This window comes from Callorhinus ursinus, unplaced genomic scaffold (genome assembly GCF_003265705.2).
Source record: "Callorhinus ursinus isolate GAN/ISIS: 27379988/994484 unplaced genomic scaffold, GSC_fseal_2.0 scaffold7, whole genome shotgun sequence".
Classification (NCBI taxonomy): Eukaryota; Metazoa; Chordata; class Mammalia; order Carnivora; family Otariidae; genus Callorhinus; species Callorhinus ursinus.
In genome coordinates, this window is record NW_027397069.1 from 72003354 (window position 1) to 72025971 (window position 22618).

General features: G+C 42.1%; 1 protein-coding gene across 1 annotated transcript in view; it reads left to right on the forward strand.

The window, feature by feature from the left end:
* The window catches only part of MIPEP (mitochondrial intermediate peptidase), a 174948-nt gene that overhangs the window by 144801 nt on the left and 7529 nt on the right, over nt 1-22618 (forward strand). Inside the window, exons 17-18 of the mRNA XM_025875187.2 lie at nt 4431-4552; nt 7710-7783. Of these exons, the coding sequence (XP_025730972.1) occupies nt 4431-4552; nt 7710-7783 (196 nt within the window). The remainder of the gene's footprint in view (nt 1-4430; nt 4553-7709; nt 7784-22618) is intronic.

Below are 22618 nucleotides of genomic sequence, written 5' to 3' on the forward strand. Positions count from 1 at the left end.
TAAAAAAAACCAACATTATTAATAGCATAAGATCCAAAATTTGCTTTTAGCTCTGTAATATCCTCTTGTTTGTGATATGGATATTATTCCTGGCCTCCTTATTGCAGTCAAAGGCTAATTTTTCAGTAACGTTGAGCATCATGAAAGAATCCTACAGTGTCTGTCCATCTGTCCACCTATCCATCCATTCATCCATCTATCCCGCAGCAGCTGTTGAATTCCCTTTGTAGTCCCCATACCATGCTGAGTCCAGACATAGGCACAATACTGAGGTCTTTGCTCTTAAGGAAATTTCAACTCATATGATGCACATCAAAGAGGCAGTGGGTGTCATTCCTGTTCTCATGCAATTTATAATGTCACCGATAAGATTGTTTTAAAATTAATTTTAGCTAAATGCATTTATACACATATAGTTAGAGATGAAGAAATGATGTGCTATTTGAGAGTATAATTAAGAGGAATAATTAGTTCAATCACTGAACATTTAACATGTAGTTCATGAGTGCTTACTCTGCACTGGCTCCTCTTCTAGGTCTGAAACTGAAATAGATAGTAGGTAACCAGCTCCGTTGCTGCCTTTCCATTCCTGGCCCTGTCTCTAATTTGGATGGAGGGAAATCACGTGGTTAGGAAGGGGCTACACTGAGTAAGAATCCTCAAAGGGCCTCCCCTTCCCTGAGTTCTAAAGCAAGTGATAGTTTCCACAGAGTTCCTAGAACACTCTTCACCTGCTCCACGTTCTTGTCTGTGGGATCACTGAGAGTGTCTGACCAAGAAGTCTGCAATAGCCGTGCCTTGGGTGGTGTCAGGGTTGGAAGATCTACACTTCCAGTCAGAATAAAAGAAAAACTGCAAAGGTGTTTGGGTCCTTTGTTTTAAGAGCAGATCTGCACGTTACACTTCAAAGGAAGGGTGAAAATGTCCCTCCGACAGTGTCCCTTAGGAAGAATAAAGCTTCGACTTCAAAGGAAGAGCATGTCGTTATTCCTGATCTTAAAATGAAATGCTGTCTTTTCCTTTTCCTGACAAATGGGTGAAATTATAACAAAGACTTAATATTAGGTTGAATTAGAAGGAATTCAGCTATTTGTGGTTACACAGCAGAGGAACTGTAGGTCTTCGTCCACCCTAAACTTGCAAACCACTGATGAAAGGTGTCAGGTGAGTGTAATTTATCTAGCATGTCTTGAGGTATGGAAAGGGTGTAGTACTGAACTCAAACCTGTAATTACAGAACAAGACACAACGAGGTATGCATTGTGCCAGAATATCTGCATCCAGGTAGGCATGTTGCTATAAGGCAGACGCCGTGGCAGCTCAGGAAATTGAGCATTGCACAAACCCTAATGTCTCTTTCTACACTTCTGAAAGGTCTTATTTTTATTACTCTGTTTATGTGAGGACTTAGTTATGAGCTGATGACACGAACGAACTTAGAAACTTCTTAGTGTGAATCAAATGCCTCTATTCAAGAAGGCCTGCTTTCAAGGCAACACAGAACTGCATTCAGCTGGAATCTAAACAAAATTAAGCTCTGCTCAGTACTACAAAAGCTACCACACTAGTTACGGCAGATCACCTAGAAGAAGTTTCAAAGATAGGACCCCTTCAACTATGTGCTGCCTATCTTGAGGCATCCACCTTGAGAGAGGTTGACATCACCAGTAACATAAGAACCAGTATCAATGGAGTATCAGACTAAAACAGCAGGTCATATGCTATTACAAAAGATTTCATTGTATCGCAGTGGCTTTATATGAGAAAGATTACCAGTGGTCCATTAAGATGCCGGCAGAACACAAAAATTGATGTAGATCCCCTTTTTTAATAAGACAGAATATACAGAACTGTTGTATGTGTTACAAATGAATTCCGATAGACCCAACCCTTTGACTAAAAATTACTCAAAGTTTATCATAATGGAATTTGACCCATATTTGGTCCTTGACTATTTGTCTTCAATTTAAATACCACTTGCGTAGGAAACAGGATGGGAAAGAAAGCCTGTCTCTACTTTCCATGCCCCCCATGCCCCGCTGAGGGTACCTATTGACTGGAGAGTGTGCAGTCACATTCTCCCATCTGGGGCGAGACCACAGTTGAGCTTCTGGGACCTCAACTCCAGCCGCCCTTCATGTGTTCATGGTGCTGGCCCCTGGGCGCGGGGCCAATGGGGAAGGATTCAGGTCTGGTTACTGTAACAGACCCCAGATACCAGCCTTGTGAGCACACCCACCCAGTGCTGGCGGTGGCTATGTGGAGTCAGAAACCACACTCCCGGCTTGCGGCTCCCCATGGCTGGGATCTCACCGTCACAGATGGCCCAACATGGCACACACAGGAGCAAGGGGCCCGTCTCTTTCCTTTCAGAACATGACTCACAAGGTGCTCACTTAACTTCCAAGCATAGCCATTTTGAAAAACAGGGAAAGTGGATATGGAGGGTAATTGTTTCTCTCTGCCCTGATATCCTCATGTTCAAAATCAGTTTCAGTGCTCCAGCACACTTTCCTTTTTTTTTTTCATGTGCACCTTTCCATTTATTTGTGCTATTCCTTTTTTTTAATAGTTTTTTTTTTAAATTGAAGTATGGTTGACACACAGTGCCACATTAGCACACCTTCTTGTGTAACAACTCCTTTGCCTAATCCAGACAAAATATTTGTCTTAATGTGTTGGACACATGCAGAGAGTAAACTAGCACTGTGATCTCATTGTTAGAGTCCCTGTGTAGTAGATACAAGACAGAGAGACTGTGTTCTAAAACTTGCCACTCACTGTGATCAAGGGACCATCTTTTTTTTTTTTTTAATATTTCCTCTTAGATAGAATTTGCTTATCTAGCTTATAGGTTTATGGTAGGGATTAGACCTTATATTTTATTTTCCGGGCAATTAAAAGATTTGTTAGAGAGGGAGGGGGTGGGGGGATGGGTTAGCCTGGTGATGGGTATTAAAGAGGGCACATTCTGCGTGGAGCACTGGGTGTTATGCACAAACAATGAATCATGGAACACTACATCAAAAGCTAATGATGTAATGTATGGTGATTAACATAACAATAAAAAATAAAAAAAAAGATTTGTTAGAGAATGATTATCTTCGTTAAAAAAAACAGGCTTCTAGCTTATTGTGGTGATCGTTTCAAAATATATACAAATATCAAATCATTATGTTGTATGCCTGAAACTAATATAATGTATCAATTATATCTTCATTAAAAAAAGTGAAAAAATTATGAATGAAAGAATAATATATCCGTCATTATGAATAAAGCTCAGTTTTTTGGTTACATTCTTTTGAAAAATTCAGGCTTCAATTTTTCTTCTCAAAAAATGTGAATGTCAACTAAAGCACACATTAGAAGACAGTGGATTATTGCATGTTTGTTTTAGAAAAGTAAAAACCTTTAGGTCATAAATATGTCTTTTGAGGACCACTTTCGTAATTCCAGCTTTTGTTGTAGCAACATTACTGTGAATAGGCTGTGGTAAGTTTATGCATTGGCACTTGGATAACCTTCCTACTACTAACCAATCAGAATGTAGATGTTTCAGCTTTTAGGTACCAAGAAAGAACGGTATTTGTAGGACAAGAATTTTCCAGTGGAAGAGTATTCTTTCATGAAAACTCTCATGGCCTTTCTTACAATGACTATGTCATTGTCCTCAAAAAAAAGAAAGAGAGAGAGAAAGGAGAGAAAAGAGAGAAAGGAAGGAAGGGAGGGAGGGAGGGAGGAGGAAGGAAAGAAGGATGGAAAGAAAGAAGGAAAGAAAGAACGGAAAGAAATGGATGCACTCCATGCCAGATCCAGAATTTCCTCTCCCGGTGTCAATGACCAGGCATTCCAAGCAGGCTACAACAGATGTGGAAGTCCATTCCTGCTCCATTCTCTTCATCCCTCCTGCTGAGTGTGGGCTGTCCTCTCTCCATGTCTGTCACAGAAATGAATCCCTGGAAACAATTGATGAACTTGGAAACAATTAGGTGTGGCAGGCTTGGTTTCTTCAAGGCCCCTCTCCTTGGCCGGCAGATGACTGCCTTCTTACTGTGCCCTCATGTGACCTTTCCTCTGAGCCCAACCCCTGTGTCTCTCCCTTCTTAGAAGGACTCCAGTCCTACTGCATTAGGGCCCACCCTAACTGCTTCAGTTTAGCTTGACCACCCTTTTAAAGGCCCTATCTACAGTACAGTCATATTCTGAGGTATTGGGGTTAGAGCTTCAACATATGAACTTTGGCGGGGGCGCACCAGTCCATAACAGTGCATAAAATGTGGAAAAATATTAGTATCGTGAGTGACGGGGCCCTCTAGAGTTAAATTTAAATTAAAACCTTTGCGAATTTCCTTATGTGTTTCCATTGTGTTCTCATACATCTAGAAATACAAAGATTTCATATTTCCTGTGCTGTGTTTCTCTTTTGGCAGGCCTGGCAGCTTCGATTCAGTCACCTTGTGGGCTATGGTGCCAAGTATTACTCTTACCTGATGTCCAGGGCAGTGGCTTCCATGGTTTGGAAGGAGTGTTTTCAACAAGACCCTTTTAACAGGTAATGAGGGGGACGAATTCTCCTCCAACTACCCCCTACCGCACTACATCTGAAGCCAGGCTGAGAACCTCAGCCACTTGCCACCTAGCCTACACCACACCTTCTGGCTGGGCCTCCCTCCCGCTTCCGGAGGCAGAGCCTGGCCCCGAACCTCTGCCTTGCTCTGTAGCACTGCACAGCTGCTGCGCACTGGTGATGGTGTGGCGCCCTCCCATCGTGCCCATAGGGACCCTTTGTGTGAAAACTCTTTGCTTCTCCAGAGTGGGCCTAGACTGCTCTGCTTCCATGCCTCCCTGGTGGGTTTTCTTAGTTGTTCCAGCCTCTCTCGTTGTTTGTACCCTGCTGCTCGGTGCTCCCTGTTCCCTTGGACAGGCTTCCTTATTTGCAGCACAAGCTTCCAAGGATTCACTCATGGGGAACAACACCTGATTTCCTTTTTATTGCCCAACAAAGGACTTGCTACTGTTGTTCATTTGGGAGCAGCACCATTGGAAATTTTGATTATCTATGCTAGTGTCCACTTTGTTCTGGAAAGTTTCCCCTCTGCCTGACTTTGGGACACTTTCTTCCCCTATAAGACAGTGGCAGTCTGAAGAATGGGAGCAGCTCCCCGATCATTCCTCCACAGCTCCCCTTCATGGGGTCCACTGACCACCACTTAGCGTTGGCATTGCAGAGCCCTGCCCCACATCGCGCCCCACCGCTTGCCTCCTAGGTGCCCTCCTGAGTGGCCCTGCTCACCATTTCCATCATCAGGCTGGGCAGTAGTTAAGAGCCCAATCCGCAGCTGTCACGAACATCATTGTGTGGTGACTCTTGGCCCTGTCCAGAGCGTATTTCATCGAGTTATCTGGTGACCGTGTGAGCCTTTAATGATTCTGTGAGGGAATCTGGGTTGGTTGATTTAGCTAGGGACACATGATGCCCACCCCCTTCCCCACAATGGAGGTAGCCATGCACAGTGGTGGGCTGGAGAAGGAGAGAAGGAGGGAGAGTGGGCTCTGGGATGGGCAGCCCTGCATCCCCAGGATCTCAGTAAGCTCCACCCCATAGGAGAAGCACAGGATTGCCCCTGTGTGAGCCTCCTCCTGATTCTCACAGGCTTCCCTCCAACACCAGGAACCTCAGGGAAGTCGAGTTCTGGTCTCATGGAGTCCTTAGAAGGAGCTTCCTTTGAAAGCAAACCACTAATTATGATCTTGTCTAATACTCCTTTAAAGCATTTTATCTCCTTACCACACAAACACATCTCCAGATACCTCTCAGGCAGCCATGGATATTTATGTAGTATCTTTACCGCTTTTATGTGGTTTAAAATTAATGACACCTTGGATTTTTAGAGTGCCCTAAAGTTTCCATATGGCCCGTTATTTTACATTGATGGCAACCTTGGCAGAGCAGGTACTGCTTGTGAGGGGAAACTGAGGCTCGGAGGGGACAAGCGGTTTGCCCAAGGCTTCCCAGTGAAGACTGGAGTAGGATTAGAAGGCAGGTCTGCTAATTCCTAGCCCCTTCTCCCTCTCTGTCTCCTGCCCGGCCCCCAGCTTTTCATGCAGTTGGATGTAGGTTTGGATTTTCTTAGCATTTAATAATCACATTCAGTTCCAAAGCCTTTTGAACTTGAATCTGATGTAATAGAATTTTTAAATGTTTTACAGCTTGGTACCCACATGTTATTTTGTCTTCCGCCCTTTGCACACTGCAGACATTTGGTCTGCTTTTCAGATTTTATTATTTTCAAAGGACCTAAAGCCAAAACTGACTATAATAAATCAGTTTGGGGGATTATGATTCTTTACTGGAGATTTCTATAAACTAGGCAAAATATTATCTTGCTTAAAGGAACTGCACTTTACTAGAAAACCGCATACTATTAAATACATATATTTCCAAGCATTTATATCTTGTTTATATGTGCATTCTTGCCTAGACATGTAGTTTGCCATACTTTTATAGACGTGTAAAAGTAAGCTAGTAAAATACTCACTGGACTAGAAAATTTCTAACCTATGTCAAAAGATCCTTTTTGATCCCACTTCTGAAAAATCACCAGACTGGAAGCCTCACCAGAAAGCCGGGCAGCGCAGACCTGAGGCACACCGAGAACCAGAGGCCTGAGAGCAGGAGTCTGCCCAAGGGGAGGGGAGCTGCAGACGGGCTGGCAGGAGATCCAGCCCTCCAGGCCGGGGGTCGTGCGGGGCCTTTCAGCCACCCCATCCCCTCCCTGGGTGGGCCCAGCCTTCTGTCCGTGTTTGCTAATTCATGACACACTTTGCCTTGGCACCCACGTAGTGTTTGATCTCAACATATTTTTGATACTGTAATACTTAAAAAATTCTGATTAGAAACCAGGTTCGCAAAATTGCCCATACATAAAGATGCTCCAGAAATAGTGGGATGAAAACAGCATCATTTATGTAACTTATGTCATCATGGTGTGTAGTCATCTGGCATAAAAGGAATTGCATTTTCCATAAAATACAAAAGTAACACTAAATAGCTTGTGTCCAGGTGCCCTTAAGTTGGAGAATTTCTATCTGTAAAAGTTCTCCAAAATCTGCCTGCAGGGGTTATTATAGACAGTGTTCCCTATAGAACCCAGCAGACAAAGTGCATCAGAAGATGCAGATGGGCTGTTCCTTCCTTTGCCTTCCCCATCAGGGCACTCAAGAGTGAGTTTCCCGTTCCATCAGTTACCCTTAGCTGAGCTCCCCCTCTCCGGGTGTAATTAAGCTTCTCCTGCCAGCTTTGTCCCCTTCACTTTTATTTCACAGTGTTATTTTTCTCTCTCTCTTTCATCTCAGCAGAAATAATTCCAAATCGCACTTGAAGATAATCCCAAAGGTGATAGACAGTGGGATGCCTTTTACTTATATAATACCTAAACTAAGTAATCCTTTCTTCGAAGAGAGATTGCTTGCTATGACACAGGAAGCTGAAAATACAGTTCTCCTTTTACAGTAAATCTGTCATACCTGGTTTTACTTAATTAGAATAATTTAGAAATTGGAATTAGAGTTTTAGAAGCAAGAAAATAGACGGCTGAATTGTCCTGTGGTGGCAGCTTTTCTGAATATGATGTCAGCGTGGCTTCATTTTGAGAAACTAGGACAAGTGTGACCTGGGGCTATAACAGAGTGTTCTCTCCCCCCCGCAGGGCGGCAGGGGAGCGCTATCGCAGGGAGATGCTAGCTCACGGCGGGGGCAAGGAGCCCATGCTCATGGTGCAAGGTAAAACAAAACAAGGAGTGGTAACTTGTCCGTCATCCTTTTTTTAAAAAGGTTTTATGGGTTATATACATTTTTTAATTATTGAAGTATAGTTGACATACAATGTTGTATTAGTTCCGAGTGTACATATAGTGATTAGACAGGTCTGTACATTACGCCACGTAGTAGCGTAGCTACCATCTGTCACCAAACACTGTTATTACAATATTATTGACTATATTCCTGATGATGTGCTTTTCATCTCCGTGACTTATTTATTTTATAACTGGCAGTTTGTACCTCAATCCCCTCCATCTATTTCGCCCTTCCCCTCACTGCCCTCCTGTTTTATGGGTTTTAGTTACTACAATTTATTTAGATGCTGGCATAAAATTGCATGTTTTAACTTTTGTAAAATGTTACTGACACTCTAATAGGAAATTTGTAAATTTGTCATAAATTATCAGAAAATTTGCCTGTAGGTTTTAACAGGTCACAGTGTATTTCTTTAGCCTAAAGAACTCATTTATTTCTTTCTCCAAAACTTTAGCTAGACCTTTGCTAGAAATTCCAAGGCATTGAGCTGGATTTTTTACCCATTGAAAAATTAGAACCTAATTAAATCTTCTCTTTCAGGTACCACAGTGCTTGTTTTCCTATGTAATATGGGGGGTTAATTTTTTCATTTAAGCATTTTCACTGAAAATTGAATTGTAAATGGAAAATTGAATTGTAAATGGAAGGGACCATCATGATTTTTCATAAAATGTTCTCAGAAATCTTTTAAGGAAGATGTGGATATTATTGGATATTCTCAATATATCAACAGTTATATTTGTGGCTGACCCTCCAACTAGCTGATAAAAATTGCTTTTAGGAAGTACATCTCGTATTGGAGAAGTAGGGTAGTAATGGGTCTGACATGTTTCCTTGCCTACATCTGTTCAATCTAATACTCTTGCCCATTTTCACAGAGCTCCTTCCCTTCAGCTGTTCGTTTACTCAGCTTGTCCGTGTTTAGTGCTCATAGGTGCCAGGCACTGTTGTGGCGCCACGCTGTGCTGAGGGCAGGAGTGAAAGACACATAGACAAACACCCCCCTTCTTGTGGAACTTGCATTTTGTCAACTTGGCCGTGAGGGGGCGCTCTTCGAGGCACAGTCTAGCCAGTGCCACAGTATGTTTAGAAAACAAATCAGCCGGGCCAGAGGGCCTACAGTTTCATGTAGCCTGGCCCAACCAAGATGACAGAAGCCCCCCACAACACTTTGGTCTCCCATTAGTACACTGTGCCTCCGAGTTGTCCTCCTGAGATGCAGAAGGCCTGGCAGTGGTGCCTCAGTTCCCACTCACACCTTAATGGCTCTTCCTGAACTCCTCTACATCCAGGGAAAGGTTTTACATGGTTTACACGCTTGATTGATTTAATCTCCTAGCACCACCCCTATGAGGTAGGAAGGATCACTATTCCCATTTTACGGCTGCTGCAACAGGTCAGGTCCTTGACCCATGTTAGAGGCAGTGATTAGGTCAGTCAGGATTTGAACCTGTGACTTGTGGTTGCGGAGATTATGCTCTTCAGCAGTCTGTGCTGTTTCATGTGTTTGCAGAACAGGACGCTGGGGTAAGGGTCTCTTACGGACCCACATAAAAGGAAAATTCCTCGGCTCATACTAATAAACCACTGAGAGTACACATAGTGTATTTCTCAGCTGGTAGTTTCTGGTCCCTCACAGAAAGCCCACTGTGAGTCAAGAAGGGATGCTGCAATTTGCTTCCTCCTGTAGGTTTTCTGTTATGTATACTCTCCCAGTATAGCTTTTCGTCTTTGAGACCAGGCTCTAAACACTGTCTGCACATAAATATTAGCTTACATATGGTTCCCCCCCCAAAAAAAAATCAAATCCTTTTCTATGTTTGTCCTTTGGCTGGTGTACTTTTCTACACACTTCCAAGAATGTTGTAACAAACCTCTCAAAATTCTGTTCTTTATATGAAACATCATTGTGTTAAGAAACTTAATATTTTCCACACTGAAATTTGCACACTGGGGAGAGAAAAACAAGACTATGGTTCAAACCAGGGATGATAAAATATTCAGATTCCAGTTAACACCAATAATAGAATGGTTCTGCTTTTAAACTTTAATATTTTTCTTAATGTTGTTCTGTCAGATTTCATTAATTCACATGATTTGTTACATGTCAAAGATGAATGGGGGACATGCAGAGAAGTTTATGACTGGTGTCACTTTATAGGGCTGGGTTTGTAAGACAAGACCAGCAGTGGCTTCTCATTTTCTTGTAGGCAGCCAGCCTCTACCCCCAAACAGAAATGTCCTTAGGAAATGGCTCTTAGCCAAACCCTGGGGTATCCCGAGGAGTAGTGACTGGTGAAATTACTAAGAGTTGTGATATAAAAACTTAAACAATCTAGTAGGTGTTACTCTTGTATGAAAATGTAATTTTTTATAGGTGTTTGTATATGTTACTTAACTACTTACTATGTAAATAGCAAGAGTTATAGAGTTATATTAAGTAGCAAACGATAAAGAAAGAACACCTCCCTTCAAACTATGTGCCTCCCTGACCAAATGACAACTTTATTAACCTACTACTTTAAGACTTATGTTGCAAATGAATTCCAGGCCATTCCTTTAGTGTCAGAATACCTCTGCCTTGTACTCATCATCTTTGAACGATACATATTCAAAGAAATCAAATATGCCATGCTTTTGATCTTTGAATAATAAAGATGACACAGGTGACCTGTTTTTAGAATGAGTCGTCATTATCTCCGAGTCCCTGGATCTTTTCTGGCTCCACCAACAGATGAGCCAACTTTTGGTCAAAAGCTGGTCTGAAGGATGTGCCGGAGAGTGGGGGCATTCCTCTTTCTTTTCTCCCTCTGTTTGCTCCACAATCATCAGTTAAAGTCTCCTGCCACATAGCCACGTCTGTGTGCTGACCCCGGCTCTGCACCGAGGGAGCCCCGTGGAGCAACCCAAGTCATGGTCAGAGTCTGTATTTTCCTCTCAGCATTCTAAACACCATTTGAAAACAACAGTGGCTGCATAGTAGTTCAAACAGTTCCCCTCCTGGGGGAAGAGAGGTCACATGGTACAGCTGACCAGGATCCACCCTTCCTAGCTCTGCTACTTCTTGAGAAAGTCACTCACACCCTCTCTCTGGGAGAGAAGGTGTGATTTGACGTCACAACTTGACTTCCTTCTAATGTGCTTGTCCTCAGCGCCTGTCTCAGTCCCCCTGCGTAGGGCGTGTGTGTGTCGCCCAAGTGATAAAACAGATGCAGTAGAAGGAGCGTTACAGATTGAAGTTATGTCCTTATCTGCTTTTAAACACATTCATGGTACATGTAAAGAAATATGTTATAAGCACAATATTCGTTTACTTAACACCCCCGCCGCCCCCCGCTCAACAATTTGGCAATACTTGACCGAAACTGGCTTTCTTCATGCCAAGAATTCTGGGGTGAGGTTGAACTCTTTGTATTCAGTTGCCCCTGTTGAGTTTTTCTGCTCTTTATTTCATACGCCACCCGCCAGGGTTTTTTGGTTTATATTAAGTATCACATTTCTGAGTCATAAAAGAACTTAAAGTTTTTGCTTAAAAGAAACAACGATGATATGGTGTTTTCATTCATTTTGCTATTTTTAAAGGTCTATACTAGGATACTTTTAAGTGTCCCGTGGTGGACATGATCCAAAGTCCAGTTTCTATTACAATCATTTCAGAAAATGTATGGTTTTCAAGAAGACAAACATGCAGTAAGGTTTGTGAGTAGCAGGGGAGTAATATTTTACACCCACTGGGAAGCAGAGTTGTTTCTTACTACACCAAATAGAAGAGTAGAATGATGTGACTATTGGCGATAGAAGTTAGATGATTTCAGCAGTTTGTGAATGACGGATGAATTACTCCTGCGGATCTTCCTTTGTAAACCATTTTTTTTGTGTGTTTTATGTCCTCTAAAAGTTTGGGCAAATGGCCCTTGTTGAGTTTTTAGGTTCAGATTTATCTTTTAGGTAATCAGAACAAAACTAACATTTTGAGAAGCTGCTACATGCCAGGTGCCTTCTGCTATGCTACCTAATTTAGTCCCCATACGTAGGTCACATGGCCCCCATTTTCACAGATAATGAAACTTAGTCAAAGTTCATTCTCTTTCTGTGCCGCCTCTCCTCCTGACTCCCACGCCTTTCTCAGCTGATCTCTTAATTCTATCTTGAGATCGAGCTGGTCTTTAGAACATGGGAGATGTCAGTGACATGAGCTCTGAGGCCTTCATGATCCCCCAAAGCCTGAGGTTTATTGTTTTTAATGTCACATCCTAACTATTCCCATTGATATCGGAGAGGCCTGCCCGACATCCACTGATCAGCAATAAAATTTTCCTTAATCTGTTATTGTAGGAGCTCCTTTAGACTTTTGTGGTAAAGCTATCAACTTAGTTTATAATCATTTTTAGTCATGGTGGTTCCAAGAGAAAGATTCTCACCACAGCCAAATAAGCATGATGCCCAGTGAAGTTTCATGTTTCTGCCTCTGGTTATAGCATTCCTTGTACTCTAGCCGTCAACCTTTGCACAAAGAATTTTGTGGGGGGAAGGAAAGGTTAAAGTCCATGACTTTCACATTCCAGGAGGATATTTCCAACACTAAACAACTTTACTTCTGTGCTTGTTTCCAGAAAAGAAACTCTCAGCTTCATTTTTATGTTTCTGGGGCCAAAAGCAGTATGCAAGTAGAATACAAAGTAATAACTGGACAGAGTTTTTAAAAAGACCAAACATCAGATAAGACTAAAAGAAATAGTAGATAAATGAGTTCATTCTCAGTGGAACTCCCTTCAGTTTGTTTTCCTGTGTTGCCGAACTGACTCACGAAACCAAAGTCTAGAAGCCCACAGGGCCTTACCTTAAGCTGATTAAAATCATAATACCTTACATTTCTGCAGAGCTTTATGGTTTTCAGAACATGTTCATTTTTGCTATAATTATCCTATATCATCTATTCTAACTTATTACATATTATTTTTCTCCAAGAAATAAACTAGAGGATTGTGGTTTATATTCCAGGAATCATCCCTGTTGTACCTCAGGGAGCTGAATACAATCAATAGTATAACTACTCTTTTCTTTAAAAACCTTCTCGGTCCTTGTAGCAGTGAGCACACCCAGTACTTGGATCTTGGTTTCACACCTTTCTCCACTAAAAGGAACCAGGGCTCCTCTAAACAGTCACTGCGTATGCTTTTTGACAATTGGGAAAATCAATCAAGCTAGTGTTGAACAATGACTGTTTATGTAGCTTTCTTACTTTTAAACATCAGCTGTACCTCTGCCGACAGGACTTCCTGCTCCTTGCCTGCTGTCATGTTCAGACTGTACAAATAACACCAAAAGTAAAGCCCCATGCTAAGCACATTTGGCCTATTAGGTTAGTAATCAGGTTATTAAAAAATAAGTAAATAAAAGTATCAATGCTCATTACCTAAAGACACTGCATCAACAAGACATCAGTCTTTTCAAGCAGACAGGATATTTTGAGTCCATTTAATACTTGTGTCATCCTGTCAATGAGAGCTGTCTCAAAGTGGGATGAATTTGCCTTGTGACAAAGTGGGTTTCTCATCATTCCAACTGTCTGGGAAGAAGGGCTTCAGGAAGCTAATCAGTACCAGGTCCCTTCGGTAACTCTGGAATCGAAACACTAGCTTGACTGATTTTCCCAATTGTCAAAAAGCATACGCAGTGACTTCAAGAGAAAAGGCAATTTCCATTGGTTTATGGCACTCAGAATTGGTTGTAGTTATTACTTGCAGTTTTAAAACATGCAGTTAACATTTAATCGTGTCATCTGGTTAATCCCTAAATGTTGCCACGTACGGCACAAAGCTGGCAGGCCTAACACCATATGAGGATAATAAACATGTCAGACAAGCAAAAAAAAGACATGCACGCAGTCTTTGGGTGGTTATTCCTGAGTTTGTTTGTTTTTTAAATATGCCTCTTTGCTCTTTGTTTTTTAATTAAGTGGGATTTTCAAGGGAGGGATGAACAGAGGACAGGTTCTGCCTGACTTAGCCAACATCTGTGCCCTCTGGGCGTGTATGCCCTATGGCATACAAGTGCCCACCCCGGAGTGTATTTTACATTTGTGACTTGTGAGGCAGCCCCTCGGATATATTAAATATTAAAAGATAAGATGATTTAAAACTACTAGCATGCCAAGCAGAACTGTGCTGTTCGAGGTAAATCGGATGACTTTGGATAGGTTGCTCAAATGTTTAGAAATAGAAATCATCTTTATTTTGCTCTTGTTCTCGGGCCTGTCCTGTTGCCTTCTGCCTCCTTACTCTGCTTTGGTTTGGTTTTTTCCTAGCACATAGTTACTTCCCGACATAATGTAACCTGTATTATTTCATGTATTGGTTTGTGGTCTGTGCCCTCCAAGAAGCTGTCTGCCCTGTGCCAGGAGGGGCACTGTTCTGAGCACTGCCATATCGCCAGCGCCTGCAATAGGCAGTCAGGAAACATAAAGATGAAAATATACTTACCAGGTGGAATATTTCTTGTGCCATGAAAAACTGGTGATTATCAGAAGAGGTCAGGTTTTTATTCACCTTGTCTGAGAAGTTTTATATCACATAAATACTTCTAAGGGTTTTGGGGGCCCAAATATTTTTGCAAAGCTCTTTTCTAATGTAAAAAATATGTACAGTGAACGTGTTCTGTTTTGTCACGTGCTTGTTCACTCTGACTTCGTGGCATTGTGTCTGCCCGGCTGTCGGGATGTCCAGGTTGCCTTGGTCCTCCCGCCACTTGTCCTGGCTTCCCCTACCCGCCACGCCCACACCGGGACCCCGGCTCTGCTGGCCTCAATCCGATTCTGGTCCCAGAGCTTCATCAGCAGGTAGAAGGGAGCCAGGGCTCCTCAGTGAACGCCGTCCATTTCGCCACCCAACATGTTTTGTGTTCTTGGTGGAGCTTTTCCTCTAAACAGCACCTATATTTATGACACTGTATGTAACCAGTGTTCTACAAGGTAGAATAAAATAGATCATTCCTTGTATTCTAGAATTCCTGTAATGCAAGACCAAGTCAGTGTGGTGAATGAATAGTTATTTAAGAAACAGGCATTAAAGTGGAAAATGCTTTCTCTACTATGGGAGGTCAGAGATAAATTCTGCAACTTGATTGATGGCAGTAAGTAGCGGGCTCTGTTAAAGGAGGTGAGGCAACTCTTGGGGCTTCCTTAAAGTAGGACCAACTCTAAACTCTCCCTGGGGTCAAGTGGTCCCGGAGACCTTGGCCTTCGACACCACCTCTCTCGGACATCTCTTCCTCCTGCCAGCCACCTTGTGTGTGTTGGTTTCCAGGACCATTTGCTTTTAACCACACCACCTTTGCCCAAGACTGAAGGAGCTCTGCTGAATTCTGTCTTTGGTCAAAACCTAACACTTCAATATCTTTAGGTTAGTGACCGGTAGATAATGTGATAGAATAAAAAAGGCATTGTTAGTTGTTGATGACGTTAATTCATTTAAGCTTAGTGAATGTTTATTGAATACTGCTAACCAGGCACTTCAGGGACACAGAAATAAGCAGGAATAATGTAGAGATCCCACATCTATGTGAGAGGTTCCTGTCAGATTTACAAAAGGGAGTCCCTCTGGGAGGTGGAATTGCGGAAAGGTGCCCACTCGGGGGCTTGCAACCTGCACCAGAACACAGGCTGGGGGCCTGCAGGGTTCCTGGGTTTCAGCGACTCCTGCCCCCAGCCAGCCACCTTTGTACTGGGCACAGACTAGACAAGCAGGTGAGGCAGTCCGGAAGGGGGTATGCTGACGGTATAGACCTAAGTAAACATGACAGGATGCTGAGCCTCGGGAAAGCTCTCTACATACCTCTTATGTTAATGGGCACCACATCTGGGACTCTGCAGCCTGATTTCCCCAGATGCTCTAACCAAAATATACCCAATCTAATCCCAGAGACAGGTAGCTTTTGGTAACAATCAGAGGCACCCACCCTTGGAAGAGCCACTCAGATGCTCTTTGCTTATAAAAATACAAGGTCAGTATTTCAATGATACAGATAAACAAAAGAGAAAAGATGTGGGTGTTATAAGTGGAATGCCTTTATGGAAAGAGCAGCAATTTTTTTTTTTTAACTTCTAAATAAATAGCCTTTGGAGCACTGAGAATAAGTAATCTGTGATCAAACACACCAAAAAGATAACTGCATACTACCGTAGTAGAAACTGAGGAGCATTTTGTATAATTTTTACAGTGTAGGGTAATAGAAACTACATGGTGTATTGATTTCTTTACACCAGTAAAAGGAAGTCAGCCTTTACCAGGAAATGACAGATCTTTTTCTTCTGTAAAACTTAACCTGGAAGTATCTACTATCCTTGGATTTTTTTTTTCCTATTTCATTGTCAATGTTCCACTGACTAAATTCAACAACATAATTTTTGCTAGCAAAGAGGATGAAAAGCCTATGGAGAAGTAACTTTTAAACAGAATTTTAACTTTTTTTTTTCAGAATTTTCACTTTTAACCTGTCAGTGTGTACTACATTATGTATAAAATGTATACACATACACACACACACACACACACACATATATATATATGGCACTTTTCATTTCAGTACAATGCCTTGCTTGCGAGTGAGTATTGATTATCAAACAACTGGCTAGAAGGGGTGGGTAGAAAACCCCTTTAGACGAAAGGCCATGGCACTGTGTGTTCACTGGTGCTCAGAGTAGAGCACTTCTTACTAAACCCTGGGTATCACAAGTTCCTCCCCAAATGATTTCAGATAGTCAGCGTGCAGGAAGGAGATTTGCTTTGCAGAAAAGGTCATGGGTCAATGACATAATGGAAGTCACAATGAAAGTGTGTTAGATGCGGACACAGACAGTATCTGTAAGGCACCTAACGTTAATCTGCAATGTGGCCTTATCCCCACTTCACACAGAGGGGAAGTAAAGCCTAGAGAAACTGAGTAACTCTGTGTGCCAAGCTTTTAAATGGACTTGTCAGGATTTGACCCAGGCCATCGTATCTTCAAAGCCCTTGGGATGCCCACTGCATCTGCCGGCTCACGACGCTCCTCCCCTGCCCTTGTGGAGCTATAGACTCTTGATACACTTTTTTGTTGCAGTTCACTTTTGGTGAGTGGTGCTCACTTTGATTGTCTTCTCTGAATCCCGGGGAGCTGTCATTTTCTACTTGCCATGTAGATGTGATGGAGCCCTCTGCCATTTGTGTAGTCATCTGAGACAGCGTCTCTGGAGTTTGGCTTTATTTGAGATATGAGCCTTTTTGTTCCCAAGTAAATAACTTGTAGTAGACTCATTCCAGGAAGGATCTAGCAATTCCACTTTTAGATTATATCAACTGTAACTATGTTCTAAAGGAATGCAGATAATATTCTTTCAGCTCTTTTTGATTGCTTAATGGAAATGTTATAAAATCTACTTTAAAGATGGTCATTATAGATGGTGTTCTTAACATGTGGTTACAAATGTGTGCTTTTGGCAGTGGGCTAAAAACAGGTTAGAAAAGCAGATGTCATTTCCCCAAAGCTCTTGATCTAGATTCTTAGCTTGACACCCCGAGGCATCAAGCTTCGAGTGTGGAGCAAATTAGAAGCCCTAAGTTTCTTAGGCAGGACTGGGTGCCGAGGGACACTGGTGCATTTCCATCTAGCGAGCATACCAATAAAAGACAAAATAATAATAATAGTGGCAGAAATTTAGAGCAGATTTTAGTGGAACAGTTGAAACAGGCATTCGCTAACCAACTCTTGTTTGAAATGCTGCCAGAGAGCATAGAGACAGGAAAATGTCTCTTGGTTTAACTGGATCATTTCCTGAAAGATCGTTTTACAAGATATCTTCCAATGTTTATTTGAGGCTTTTCAACTATCTCTAAGAGAAACTTTTTCCTTTTGATTATTATGTAACGTTACTAATAATGAAACTAGATCAAGGAATGCTCAAGCCAAAACCCAATTTTCTTTTACTCAATAGTTCATCTTGACAAAGTTTTTTTTTAAATAGAATAATCCCTTCTTAATCTCAGAGTGTTCACCTCTCAAATAGTTGAATAACATTATCAAGTTCTTTTTCTACCTCATCACACAAGGTAGGGGATGTCAAGTAACACGTGTGTTGTTTTTTAATCTTTCTCCTTACAGAACTAAAGGTATGTTTAGTTTGATTAAGCCGTAGGGTCAGGGGGGGAGGATGGCTAAACACTTATGTTTTCCCTTCAGTCGGTTTAAAGAAAACAGAGCTTTAAAAAATTCTCAAAATCTTAAATCACACACTCAAAATATTGGAATTCTGGCCCCTTGTTCCCCACTGTCTTCCGTTCCGTGCACATGGTTTTTTCCATGCCTTTTTCACTTCAGGATAGGAATTTTGTCAAAACACCACAGTGGCCTCACATGCTGATTTTCCTGAGATAACTAGTTGGGTATTGAGCAGTTACGACTAATTTCTACTGCTTTTATATTTCTGGATTTGAGTGGCAGGGCAAGAGTAACAGCAACAGCAACAACAACAAGCACGAGAGCAATATGAGTAACTACTTCTAGAAACATCCGTGCAGTGTGTTTGCTGTCCCAGATGCTGTGCTCAGCTCGCCGCCCTGCTCGGCAGGGTCCTGTGGCTCTTACTGCCCAGGGTTACATCGGAGCAACGGAACCATGACTCACATTCAGGGTGCGCTGGTTATCTCTTAAACTTACTTTTCAGCTTATACCAGGAAGCTTTGGCTTTAGAAAAGGTTGTGTGCATCTTCTGCCGTATTTTCCTGCTTGTTCTTTTACAGTGTTTGGCACCTGAGTTGCTTGTCACAAATACACTGATGCTCAAGGAAGATACCGTTGGGTTCCCAAAGCAAGCTCTCCCGGGGACAGATGTTGGCATATGCTAACTAGCATTGATAAGCTATCAGCTGGCTTACATGTTCTAAAGTAGTTCTGTAGCAAAATCAGGTTTGTTGAGTGAGAACGTGTGCCTGCCCAGCAAGGTGGGGTATTTTACAGCACACTCATTGGCAGCAACCTTCCTGTCTGGCATGGCGTAACAGGAACAAATGAGGAAAGCATGTTATGGAACCGGACTTAGAATTTAGTGGCTCCAGGATTATGACATAGTTTCAGTAATAGAGGTAAATGGCAACTGGGAATAATAGCCAAGTGAATAGAATCCCTAATCTTTGGCTTGTTTGCATATTTACTCAACGTGGCCTCAGAAGTAGCTGAGAGGTTTTTGGAAGAAAGCAATGGAAGAGAAAGGAGCACCTGCGTTCTCAAGGCTCAGACCTCCCTTTTGTAAATGCACTGATTTTTGAAGAGGGTGTGTATGTGTTTAATGTGTGGGTGTGTTTGTTTAAGGAAGACATGGAGCTTCAAAAGGCAAACTGTTTTGTAACCCAGAAATGTAATTGTAAATGGAGTTATTACATCTGACGATGAAGTTAAAATAAACCAATTTGGAAACAGATCACGTATGTGGGGCTCCACTGGCTGGATCAGCTTCTTTCCCGCAGGAAGCTCTGATGCTCTGTGTCAATCCATTCGGCCACCCTGTAGACAGAAGCTTCTATGTGACCGGAGACTGATAGTAACCCAGCCTAGGGGGCAGTCGGGTTTTTTCAGTTCAAAGGAAGAAAGGAATTTCACTTTCTGGCTGATACTGTGGTTTTCCCAGGAACTGATTGTAGATAGTGGGAATCCACCTTTAGAAAAAGGTGTGGGTAACCACAGCCTTGTAGCAGAGAAAAACTTCAAAGTGGAGAAGGTGAGCAATACAGTTGCCCTAGGCTTGGGAGAGACAGATCTGGAATGAGAGTTCTGATCTCGTAAAATTCACTTTAGACTTTTCAAACTGCCAGGCCAGCCTTTGTACTGTAATTCTTCATCAGGCTGAGCTGCGTTTGGCACATATAATTATTTCAGCGCACAAAAATATAGCCATTTACTCTTATGATGGGTTTTTAGAGCTGGTAGTGGTGTTGGGAATACATCGACATGCCTTTTCACTCATTCCTAGATCTGGAGAGAGGATCTGCCTGTCGGCATATCCCCCTTATTCTTACGTTTGCTAACGGAGGCTGGAGGTGGCAGAGCCAGCTTACCGTCTGGGCAAAGCAAAGGCTCTATCTTAGTACTTTGGGACCTCTTCCTCCTTGTTTTTTAAATTGTGGTAAAGTATAGATGATAAAAAATTTACCATTTTAACCATTCTTAAATATGTGTTTCAGTGGCCTTCACAATGTTGTATATTCATAATTCTGTGTAACCATCACTACTGTCCACTTCCAGAACTTTCCCATCATCCCAGTGATCTCTTCTTGATAAACCTTTTCTCACAGCTTCTAACAAGGGAGAAAAATAGATCGATTTTAGTTGCATCTTTTGTTTCCTTCTTTTAGCAGATAAACAGTTATCTCCTAAAAAGCAGAGGGAAAAAAGTAAACCAAACAGTGATTCATTAGCTGGGTAATTAGCTTGTGATTGTGAGTTTGATGATCATATCCTAAATACTTAATCATAGACCAGTGTTTGGGAATTCAGCTTGTGCACATAAATAAATAAGTAAATAAACAACCTCATCCTTTTAACTCACTGAACTGGGAAGTAGATTTTCCTTAAACCTTTGGATCTGATTGTTACTGCTATCAGTTATGGAGCATTTTCTGTCTTAAATGTGCTATCTTTTTAAATTCTTATAGCAATCTAGCAAAATAGATGACACTTTGCCAATTTTATGATCTTCAAGCATTATATTACACTCTAACATTTTACCTTCATTCAGATTGCTCTTAGCAGAAGTGAGGTATAGGAAGTCAAGTGACTGGTGTAAGGTCTCTTAAGCAGTTGGTTATCTCAGGTAATTGCTCACCAAACCCTTACTCTAACCATCAGGATACAGTAGCTTGTTTAGAGGCATTTCAAGTTTTGCTTAGAAAAGGAAGAATTTATCTTTCCTCTCTATTCCCCCTTGGCAACCCTTCAAAGGAAAACTTTTGTGTAGTCAGAAAAGGAGAATTACATTGAAATTTAAGTTACAAAATGCTATGCCGAACCAGGTAATGTTCCACTCAGCCTAAAATCCTAACCTGCACATTGCCCCTGAGGCTGTTTATCGAACCACATGGTAGTGACTCTGACCAGCAGGCTCTGGTCCCAGTAGGGGGTTCCCAGGACATTTCTTTTTGGGAGCCTATAGCTTTTCTTGGTCCACCAGCCTGACCCTTAAATAAATGACACCTGTAGGTCCTAACTATAAACTTGACTGATATAATTTAAACCAAGTACCAGTGTCTGGAAATGTAAGATTATAATTGGCTTTTAGCTTTGGTTTTTAACAGAACTGCTATTTGCCCCTGGCCATCTTGGGCTCTGAACACCGGGCCAGTCCCATAGATGGCAGGCCTACATCCGCCTGGCACCCAAATATGCAATACCCAGGCCTCGGCTTTCCTGGACAGCTTTGGACACACATCCAATCCACAAACTTTCGTTGCACCTTTGAAACCCACAAATGTAAGGGCGATTTTTTCCCCTTGATTCAGCAAGGAAAGAACCAGCTTCAGGAGGACCCAAAAACTACTGAGATGATCCCACCCTGCAGACCTCCCATCACACTCCTACCACACCTGGCCAAGATGGTGAGGCAGAGGAATACTTGTGTTTCCCCTTTGGCCTGGAAGACCCTCCTTTCTTCCCCAGTGAACTTGGAGAGAGGAAATCTGACATAAAGCTTGCTGTATATCACTTAGACTTTATGAATCTGAGGAAAGAGAGTCATTTAAATGAAAAAAAAAATTACCTGTTCAAGCTCTGGGTCTAGAAAGTTGATCCTTAATCAAACAAAAATATCAGTGTCCCCAGGCGTCACTAAATCCCTTTTAATAACTTGTGAACTGATCTTTTTATCAACTAGGAATCTTCTTGAAAAAAAATAGAACCAAGCCTGGCTTACCAAAGCAGAATGTTTTGGAACAATATGGAGATGGCCACAAAATCAAAGGAAGAAATCCCAGCAGGGCCCAGAAAGAGCAGCTTCTCGCATCTTCAGGGTGCTGGTGCCACGATGGGCCCCTGACTCAATCACTCCCTCCTTTGCACCAATTCTGTACCTTATATACACCTTTGTTCTATATTAACATGATGTATTTCCATGGTTTTCTTTCATGGTATTATTTCATTAAGTAATGAACTGGTCAAGAAGAAATAATGTCCTGCTCATATCTGTGTGCCTGGTGTCTTTAGCACACAGTGCTTGGCACACAGGTACCCAGAACGTTTTAATTTTTTATAAATGTTTGAACAGACTTTCCGTCTTTTTTTTTTTTTTTTTTAAGATCTTACTTGAGAGAGAGAGCATGCACGCATGAGCAGGGGGAGCTGCAGGCAGAGGGAGAAGCAGACTCCCTGCTGAGCAGGAAGCCCACTGAGGAGCTGGATCCCAGGACCCTGAGATCATGACCTGACCTGAGCCAAAGGCAGACGCTTAACGACTGAGCCACCCAGGCACCCAGACTTTCTGTCTTAAATGGAGTAGGGCATGGCTGTGGTTCTGTTTACTGCCATGGTGCATGGAGCTTGACAGTCAGGGAGGGCGTCCTTTCTGAACCTCTTAAAGGAGGGAGCTAAGTCTATAGGGAGTCGACCTCAGCAACATCCAGCACCTCCCCACTATGATTCACCCTACGGTGACTCCATTTTCAGAATTCATGACATTCTTTTCTTTTTTTTAAAGATTTTATTTATTTATTTGACAGAGAGAGAGACAGCGAGAGCAGG